Source organism: Prosopis cineraria, unplaced genomic scaffold, assembly GCF_029017545.1.
Source record: "Prosopis cineraria cultivar Desert tree isolate PC_DT_omini unplaced genomic scaffold, ASM2901754v1 PC2206, whole genome shotgun sequence".
NCBI classification, from domain to species: Eukaryota; Viridiplantae; Streptophyta; class Magnoliopsida; order Fabales; family Fabaceae; genus Prosopis; species Prosopis cineraria.
This window is the reverse complement of record NW_026557531.1, coordinates 1052-11244: the sequence shown is the minus strand read 5'-3', so window position 1 is coordinate 11244 and position 10193 is coordinate 1052. Positions and strand designations below refer to the sequence as shown.

Here is a 10193-nt window from a genome sequence, read left to right as displayed (position 1 = left end):
GCTTTCAGCAAATGATCTTCCTCATGCATGCTATGTTTGTGCGTGAGAACTTGCCTCCCTTATCCAGGAGTGGACAACTATTTTTCAGCTTGTTTCTTGGGCTTTAATCTTGTACTTTGCCTTTTTTATTTTTCATATGTTATTTTCACTCTTTTTAGCTGAAAATGTCCTAAAATCACTAAGTGAGGTATTTTATCTAAATTTTTATCAATTTACACATTAATTAACAAATAGAAGAGCAAAAAATATACATTAATTTGGGTAAAATACCTACTAATCATGGAGCATTATCACCCTTTTCTGACTTTTGACTTGTGTTTGACTAATATAAGGCTAAAAAATCTAAAGTGTCAAGCCACGTGGTAGCAAACAGCATACAAGAAATCTTTAATTGCAAGAGTTTTGTGATTGTAAAATCAAGCCAAACACTAGATTCCCTTCTTGCTGTCATCGATAGGGTCCAACAAAGCCATACACTATACAAGAAAACTTGATCAATGGCATGGAGGAGAAGAATTGGAAGAAGATTATGGCTTTAAAATAGGTTGTCAACTAAGCAGAGTAAATAAATATGGTATTCATATATAAGATGCACCTGTCTTTTCCAATAGGAAAATGCTCCATACACAATCGCTTCCTCTCAAGCTTGAGCTTCATACTTGCCTAGTTGTTACCACATAGATCTTTAAATGGCTTAGTGGCTTTCCTTCTTCTTCTTCACACACTAGTAACTTTACCTCTCTAGTTTTAAATCTTGAGTCAAATCAAAAGCGTAATCGTATGGATCTAAGATCAAAATCCTCACAAATTTGTCATAATTGAAGATAATTGAAAAGCTCTAATCCTTTTGAATGTTTACCTTCTCATAGGATCCCTTTTAATGCTTCTTTACTAGAGAACTTTGATGGTCTAGTCTAGGAAGTGTTTGCAATGCTTTAAGAAATCAAGTAAATTTCAAGTCGGTGAGGGAATCGATGAGAAAGCGTTCATGATGCAAACGATTCTTATAAAGGAGGCAACATTAATATTTGTGGCGAAACAAGCTGATCAATATTTTAGTGGTTTGAAATTGGAGGAGTGCGTTAGAGCTTTGAGCGTGATGTTGATGGTGAGATTGAGGGAAGAGGATGGCCAAAAGAGAAATGGCTGGGTCTGGGAAGAAGGAAGATGATAAAGCCTTTGTTCCAAAGCATATGGCCTTCAAGTGAAGCATGATTGCCAGTGTGGATTGAAGCATGATTGCTAGTGTGGTGAGTTTCTCAAAATTCCATTAGTCAATGTTAGTTTGAGGTTGGAAAATGGGTGATGTTAGCCCACTTTTAATATTTACAAGGCAACATTGCTCTTTCTCAAGGTAAATGATTCTCATCACTCTTTTTTAAAAAACTTCTAAAACTTTGTTATCCCTTAAACCTAAAAAAAGACATATTTTAAAGAAAACAAAACTTTTAGACTTGAGCTCTAATAAATTATGCCCATAAGAATTCAGCCAATAAAAGATAGAGAGAATTATAATCAGGTCCCATACAAAAAAAATTAATTACTGTAAGGTTTATTGACAATTAAACTAAACTGTATTGACCACTGGTTGTATTGTGAATGTAGTTTAGTTCAGTAATCTTTTTTTATGTAAAACTTTAACATAATTCTTCCAACTAAAGTTAGGGCAGCCCATTTTCCAATTCCACTGTTACGAGTGGCAGCAATAAAAAATTAAACAAAAGAAAAGGGGAAGTTATGCCACATATTTTGGTTCGTCTGTGACTTTTTATTTATATATAAACTCCCTTCCCTAAGCTGGAGCGTCAATTTACCATATGCGTTGATCATAATCATTTTGAATTCCAATAAATAATAATTAAAGTTGAAATATCTAAGATCCTTACTTCATCAATTGCTGGAATTTTGTCAATGATTGCGTGTGTAATTGTTAATGAAATATTTGTGAGAATATCTTACATAGTTTATCTGAAGTGCACAAATGGATTCACGCATTGTTGATTGTTGTAACAAATTAACACGTGTTATCATTGTTTGCTCTTGCTTCGGATTAATAAGACCATCATAATTATAATTTGACTGGCTAGAATCACTAACTTTGCCCTCCGGGCATGGAATAATATGAGCTAATTAACTATAAATATACATTAATATTTCTGACCACCAAAATCATATAGGCCAGTTTGACAACCTGTTTTAAAAATAATTTTTTTATTTTTTTTAAAAAATCTATTTGGTAATTTATTTTTACAAAATATTTTGAAGAATAAAAAATAAAATATTATTCTGAAAAATAAAAAAATAAAAACATCTTTTAAGTATTATAGGATTATTGTTCTAGAGAATAAGAGAGGATGAGAAAAACACTTTTTTTGTTCTTACAATATGTTTTACAAAACTAGATGTTATGCCCCGTGCGTTGCACGGATAATTTATGTTATTTGTAACTTTAAATTGTAAAATTATTAAAGTCTAAAAGATCTCTGTCTCTTTGATTGGATAATGAATAGTAAATTAATTTCTTGATGTTATTGTATTTTTATAGTGGTGTTGATATGAAGAAAATATTATTGTTATATTGTCACTGTTTGTAGTATATTGCAAATGAAATTGGAAGTTTGCTCTTCATTGATTGTTAAGAATTGATGTTGATGGTCAAGGGGAGAGGTGATTTTTTATTGGTTGACTTGTATTCATTCCAAGTTGTCAGTGTGCATTTTCCTTAAAGAACGTAGTGGATTGAACGTTTTTTGAAAAAAAATTTTGCGATGTTAATGAGTTGTGTCTGTACTGTGAGACAAATTAACAGTTGTAAAACTTGAGTTTGACTTCTTAACTGGTTGTCCTCAATGATGAACGTGAGTTCAATATTATGTAGGGCATTAAGTTTGATCACTTTGGGTCGGTTAATACGCTTGAGCACAGCGCAAACATTTGTGTCGTAAGTAGAACGTATTACACTATATCTAATGGATAGCTAATATTATTTGGTAATATTAGTTGTGGGAACATTTAGTACCTTTGGCAATGGAGTCATTAACCCACGAGACTATTAGATCAGCAATTTGTATGAAACGAAATGCACATTGTGGGAGGTTTAGTTGATGCTCCTTCACTGTTGTTTTTTGATAGAACATAATGTGATATTGTGAGTGTATGGCGTCGGCATCACGCTAAATAGTCATGTATGTAGTAAATGGAAGGGATGAAAGTTGAAGGCCTGTTCGGTGAAGTGAAGTTAATGTGGAGTAGAAAGGAACTTTGTGACATTAATAAATGGTTCTTCTATCAAGTGTGGGAAAAATAATATCTAATTAATAATTAAAAGAAGAGTCAATTAATTATAAGAAATGAAAATGAATATTTGTAGAATTAATTCGAAGAAGGGTCAATTGTTTGTTGTTAACAGTTGTATAAGTATGAAAGATGATTTATTGAAGCGAAAATAGCTGTGGGGTGTTCAAATGAATTAGATTTTTTAGACATGTTAAGCATGAAAAGATTTTTTAGACATGTTAATTGTATCTAAACAGTGACTCATCCCTATGAATGAAGCATGAAAATCTAGTCAGAATAGAAAAGCTAATTCATCAGTCCTATCAATTATGCTTTGCTTGTGCTGTTGAAGTAATGTCATAACCATTTAGAAGAAAGGTAATGTTTTGTTAAAGGAAAAGTTTTGCTAATTTTCAGAAGGGAAATTAATTGTTTTTTGAAAGATGAAATTGATCATCTTTTTTTATTGTCTTCTTTGAAGAGTAAAAGATTGAGAAATTTCAAAACAAATGGAGAATGAATAAGGAAATTGAAGGCTCAATTGGAAAATATTACTTGATAAATAAAATTGAAGAGAATAGAAACTTGTTTTCTTGTCATGCTTGTTATTGTTTTTGACGAGTGATGAAATTCATTTGAATTGAGGAAGAAGCAACTGAAGTGTCACCTAATCTTCGATAGGGTAGGTAGATTATTTCTCAAGAGAAGGATTTAGAATCTAAATTGCAGAATATCTCCTTAAAAACAACATTTAAAGTGCTTGATCTTGGTTGCTGATTTGAATCATGAATGAGAATATGTAGTCCTTTCCTAGATTTCACCCTTGAGAGTGCAACATATAGTTGACCATAAGAGAAGACTGGCTTTGGTAGGTAGAGTCCAACATGTTGTAAGGACTGTCCTTGGCTTTTATTTATTATCATAGCAAATGACAGTATGATTGGAAATTGCCTTCGCTGCATAAGAAATGGTAATTTTGTCTCTGAAGGATTCATGTCCATCCGATGGAGTAGCACCTCATTATTGGCATTTGTTCCATTGAGTGTTGTTGCTTTCAAGACATGCTTCCCAAGGAATGTGATTCGTAGCCGAGTTCTATTGCATAATCCACTCGCTTGATCTATATTTCGTAGAAGCATAACCGGTGTGCCAATCTTTAAAGTGAGTTTATGTGGAGGTAAGCCAGAGCAATTGATTGTATTGAGAAATTCAGTTGTGTATAAGTCATCAATGGAGTCATTATCCTGTTCTGTTTTTGGAACTGAATCTGCACTGAAGTAGTCGACTGATTGACCAGGCAATAATGAGCACATATAATCATTCAACTGATTCACAGTTTCTATTGTAGGAGCTAAAATTGCCCTATCATTGAAGTATTTGGAGTCAGATAAGTGTTGGAGCAAATCTGGATAAGTGGAATTGACTATAGCTTCGAGGGGATTATAGTATTTTGTAATTAACAACTCAGGAGGAATTTCTATCTCTGCCATGCCATCATTAGAAAGTGAAAAATTTCCGTCACCAACATCAAGTAACCAATTGGCAAACTGATTAATTTCTGCAGTTGTTTCAAGTGTCAAAGCAGTAGAAAGGCGCATGTTTTTTGTGAGTTTGAAGATTGTGCAACTATTCCACAAGTATGAAGAGTTAATAGAGGCATTCACAATATCAGCTCTGGCTCCTTTTAGAATAACTGGTAATATTTGTCGAAAATCACCTCCCATAACAACACATTTGCCTCCAAATGGTTCATCAATGAACATAATGTCTCTTAATGATCTATCAAAGGCTTCAATGCAATGTCGTTTGATCATTGGTGCTTCATCCCATATAATCAAAGTTGTTTCTCTTAGAAGGTTAGCAAGTGGTGAATTGTGCTTGATATTACATGTGGAGTCTTCATTAATCTCAATTGGAATCGCAAATCGAGAGTGAGCTGTTCTTCCTGAAGGTAATAGTGTTGCTGCAATAGCACTGGATGCGACAGCTAAAACAATTTGCCCTTTGGCACGAATTGTTGTGATTAATGCATTCCAAAGGAATGTTTTCCTAGTCCCACCATAACCATAGACAAAGAAGAATCCTTGTGATGAAGTGCTAATGGAAGACATAATTGAATGAAAAATAGTTTTCTATTCTTCAGTTAAAGAGGAGATTAGCTTTTGACTCTCGAGCTATAAATTTTCTCTGTTGACATTTAATTCGTGCATGATAAGGTGGTTGGTAACATCAATGTGCTTGTGAGCTTCAAGCCTTGGTAGGGTAGGGTAGTCAGTCAAGCTTTTTCCATTCACTTGTAATAATTAATTTATTTCAAACAATGCAGCTTGTTGCTTCTGTGCATATAAAAAGACAATATCTGCATGTAGATGATATTTTATGGTCAAAGAAGAAGTAACATTTGAAATCTATTCAGTTGTATATTATAGTTAGTAAATTAATTGTTGAGGAAAGATTGAATGAAGATCAAACCTGTTAGTTCTTGATTGTTATGTGGTGTGTAGTAGATGTCATCAAATAAAAGTTCAGCTGATCTTTCCCATACATTCTTTGGATCAGTGAGACAATGGCATAAAAGCATGCTGACAAAGAATTTTCTCAAATAGTGCCCTAATGCCCAGTTTGCAGCTTCTTTAATTGCATCAATATATTCAATGTCATCTTCTAATAATCCCATAGCATGACAAGCAGACTTGAAAGTTAGATAGATAATATTTTCAACTGTTCTGATCTCTTTATATGATCTTGGGCCTTTGACCTTAGTTAAGAGGACTCTAAGATAGTAGAATTCTCCTGAAGAAGGAGATGCATGAGTCATCCGTCCAACTGCAAATCCACACTTTCTTTCTGTCCAGATCTTCTTCTTTTTGTCAAAGACATAGTAATGTGGGAATTCAAGATATGTTAAAGCTAGTGCATCTTCATTGATTTTGTTGCATTCCATCCATGCTAAGAATTGTGATTCTTTGATTCTTGGCTTTTTCAGGACTTTCTTCACAGTTTGACCTCCTTTGTACAATACTGTTTGCTGATTTGGCAAATGGAAGCTCAATCTTTCAACAGATGGATATCGATGATGAATGTCAAATGCAAAAATTCTCCAAGCAGCTTCACATGAGGAAATATATCTAAAATCATAGTAGTGTTTAATTTCATCAAAGATTCCATGAGGATTTGCTGATTGATTATTGTTGTATATTCCTGCAATGACTCGATCATTTCCTTTATTGATATATTTGAAGAGATATTTAATAGATGTTGACTGGTTTGTTTTCTCAACATTTATATGAGCTGTAAAAAGTTCAAGGAGTCTTGGATTATATGGAACAACATAGCGGCTATCAAGAGGGGTTCCTTTTCTTTCAACTGTTCTTCCATCATTCCTTCTCCTGTATGTAGGATATCCGTTATCATCAAGAATAGTTTCTTCAACAAATTTCTTTGGAAAATATTTGCTACACTTCCCTTCTTTCATACAAGGTGATCTTGGATTGCTGTGACCACATGGTCCATGGATCATGTAACTTGCAACTAAATCATAAAGAAGAGGAGATGTGTTCTTGTTTGGGATTTCTGTAGAAATAAGCTCATCAACATGTTCAGCATCTTTGATCTTGTCAGCTGGATCTAGGAAAAGAATGATGTGTGCATGTGGCAATCCTCTCTTTTGAAATTCAATAGTATAAATTTCTGCATAAATATTTTACACAGAATAGTTATTGAAATATACTTTTTAAATAAAATAGTATGAAAAGTAGAAATGGCAGTGACTGTGAAGTAAGAATTTCTAACCTGCTTTAATTCTTCCAAAAATTTTCTCCTGCTTTATAACTTGTAGCAATGACTGAAGTTTCATCTTGAAAACTCTACAAAGGATATCTAGTTGATCTGATGGATGTAAAGAAGTTTTAGCACAAAATCGTTGTATTTCAGCCAAGCTGGATTGCAAGTAAAAGTTATGAAAAAATAGGGTATCCTGCCCAACGACAAATTGCCATAGCATCTTGATAATTTTGGATCATATATCTTGCACCACCTGTAAATGAAGAAGGTAGTATGACTCTCTTTCCAGTTGCTGAAGCATTTCTTTCTCCTCTAAAAAGTGCATCAGATAAACCTTGATACAAGTCAACTCGAAGTTCTTGTTGATGCATTTTGATGTAATCAATTCTTTGTGATTCCATCATTGTGAATCCATCGACAACAAATTGTTGGCAGAGTCGTTTTACATGGAGTATTGCTGAAACTTCTTGAGATCTGCTCATCAATTGATATGCAAGATATTCACGTATAGTAACTGTCTTGGCATATTTTGAGCTATTGGTTGATGAGTTGTGATAGTGTTTGACGTTGGAATTGTAACCACCTTGACTAAAAGGAAAGAGCAATGGATATTGCAGTGAAAGGTAGCAGTAATGCAGCTCATGTATTCTTTGAAGTGTGCCACAAGTCTTTTCAACAACAATGTCTCTCTTGTCATATGAAATGTCAAAATCACCCAGAATCAGTGCTGCAACTTCTGATGTGGTCGGGAGATTATAAGTTTGCTGTTCAGTTGAATAATTTCTGATAAGGCGCAGTCACAATTTTGTTTGTTGTTGTTCTTGTAAGATTTGAGATGCCAATCTGTATTGTTTCACATAGGGGTTATGTTGATCAAGACAGTCTTTGATCATGGCAATAATTTCAGGACTAATACTGGATGATTTTTCATGTCGACTGCAATTACATGAATGAAATAAGCTGTGTAGTATGAGGAAAAAAATAAATGTAACTAACGGTGAGCATAAAAGGAACATTACCTCACAGCTGATATGCGGTTGGTGATTTCATTGTCTGTGTCATAGATATATAGTTGTGAGTAGACTGGTTTTGATCCCTCTACAGGTAAAAACTTCCAATTGTATGGTAGTTTTGCCCATTTAGTATAAATGCATATGGTCCTCCTCCTGAATTGATTACATGGTGAATTTTTCCTCCCATTGAAGTGAAGGAGAACATGTTATTGTATGCTCAAATATTTGCAAGAAAATTCTTAGAGTTTGGACATGATTTGTTGAAGAAAAGGTCATTCAAAACTTTAGGTGGAGGTTTTAGGGGGGCAGTTTAATTTTGCCATGGGAGCAGCACATAGAGAAAACTGGTTCTGTTGTTGATCCAACTCTCTTAACTCTTTCATTTAACCAAAGTAGTGCCCCACAGTAGCAGCATTGAAATGTAGGATCTCCTTCGTCTATATAACCTAGAGAAAAATCATTTAAAAATTATGTTCAACGGATAAAGGAAGGAGGAAGGGAGGTAAAGAGGATTTGAGTAGTAAGGAATTCTAAAAGCAAGTAGATATATCACTTGTGACAAATTGTGATTTTTGAGATGAGTTGGCTTCATTATCATCACTGTTTTTACTTTCTGTGTCATTATGGTTAAATGGATCTGCGGATGTATCTGTCAAAGTTGAGAGAAATTGTTAAAGAGACAAGGTGACATACTTTGGTTGGATATTCGTATGACTAATAATATAAAAGACTAATATGAACATATATTTGAATGCATGGTAATAAGTTAATGGAAGTTAGACATGAAAGATAGATACCTGTGGGGAATGGTAATTGAAACTTTAATGGAGGAGATGAAGTGCCAATTTTTGAATCAATAACTGTTGTAATTTGATGGGACGACCCTATGCTGTTATGCACTCTGTCTGGAAGATGATTTGGTGGAAAACTGTTTGGTGAAGTGAATCTGGAGGAGGTATGTTTTTTTTATTTCTTTGCTACTGTAGTGCATAAAATGTAAAAGAAATGAAATGACTTTTCAAAGAACATGACTGAAGTGATTGAAGTCTTTACTTTTTGGGACATTTATAAGAGAAATTAATTTCTAACCTGGGGTGCAATTGACATGATTTTCTGATTGTTTTAAATTCGAAATCTAACACTCTTAACTGGAGTGATTTTGACTGTTGGATCTTCACACATTGCTCTACCTAAAGTGCAAGATCAATTATCAGAAAGCTGTGAAGAAGGAGAGGCTTTGAAAATTTTTAACATACCTTGATGGTTGGTTATGTCTTGAAGTGCATTGCATTCGTCCCTTACTTGCACAAAGGTTGACTGATAGTCATTTTCCAAGAGTTGAAATCTTTTGCTGTTAATTCTTCTTGTCATTGGATTCCAAAAATAGGTTGCTTTAAATTTTATGAAGTAGATATAGCCCCAAGATGTTTTAGTATGCTGTGGAGAAGGAACATAAAACAATAGGTAAGAAGAAATCTAAGAAGAAGTGACCTTTTTCGTGTGGTTGAAGTTGAAGTTGAGCTGGGAAGCAAAGAATGATGCACATGAAGTTTCTTGTTCTTAATGTCTAAGGGGTCTGGAGTTGTATGCTGTTGAACAATAGCAGTAGGAAATGAATGTGTAATCTGGATATTAGGCGATAGCTACAAACATTGAATACATTTTGGAAATAGTAAGAAACAGAAAGAATGAATTAGAAATAGGGGGAAAACCTATGACAGGACTAAACATATTTGATTTTATTGAAACTTGGAAAAGAAGTTGAGGCAAGTTATTATTTTAGATAACCTGTTCAGATGACACAGTGATAGTTGAAGTATTGGACAATGTGCACTTTTATTCATAGTTTATTTTCTTTGAAATTTGTGCATGGACTTGTTGAGTTTATTGTTAATATGTTGTCAGAAAGTTAGTAGAACAGACATAATTTTTGCTGTTAGGAAAAGTGAATATATTATGTGAATATGTGACAAGTTATTAATGCAAGGATGGAATTACTTGTTCATTTTTAATGATGATATTTATTTTAAGAGAATGCATTTGATAATTGTTTTGTCTCTTTGTTGATCCGTATATGATTAGGCAATTTTGACAGCAATTTGACAATATAATAATGGTATT

At 33.6% G+C, this 10193-nt stretch overlaps 2 protein-coding genes across 2 annotated transcripts; both read right to left on the bottom strand.

Moving 5' to 3' along the window:
* Positions 1–3974: 3974 nt before the first annotated feature.
* On the bottom strand, positions 3975–5387 carry LOC129301563 (uncharacterized). Its single transcript, XM_054940122.1, has one exon. The coding sequence runs from the start codon at positions 5385–5387 to the stop codon at positions 3975–3977; it is 1413 nt and encodes a 470-aa protein (XP_054796097.1).
* A 326-nt stretch (positions 5388–5713) lies between these two features.
* Positions 5714–9443, bottom strand: LOC129301562 (uncharacterized). Its single transcript, XM_054940121.1, has 6 exons — positions 9329–9443; positions 8079–8157; positions 7917–7995; positions 7313–7823; positions 7069–7164; positions 5714–6966 (listed from the first exon to the last, which is right to left on the bottom strand). The coding sequence occupies exons 1-6, from the start codon at positions 9441–9443 to the stop codon at positions 5714–5716; spliced, it is 2133 nt and encodes a 710-aa protein (XP_054796096.1).
* Positions 9444–10193: the final 750 nt, after the last annotated feature.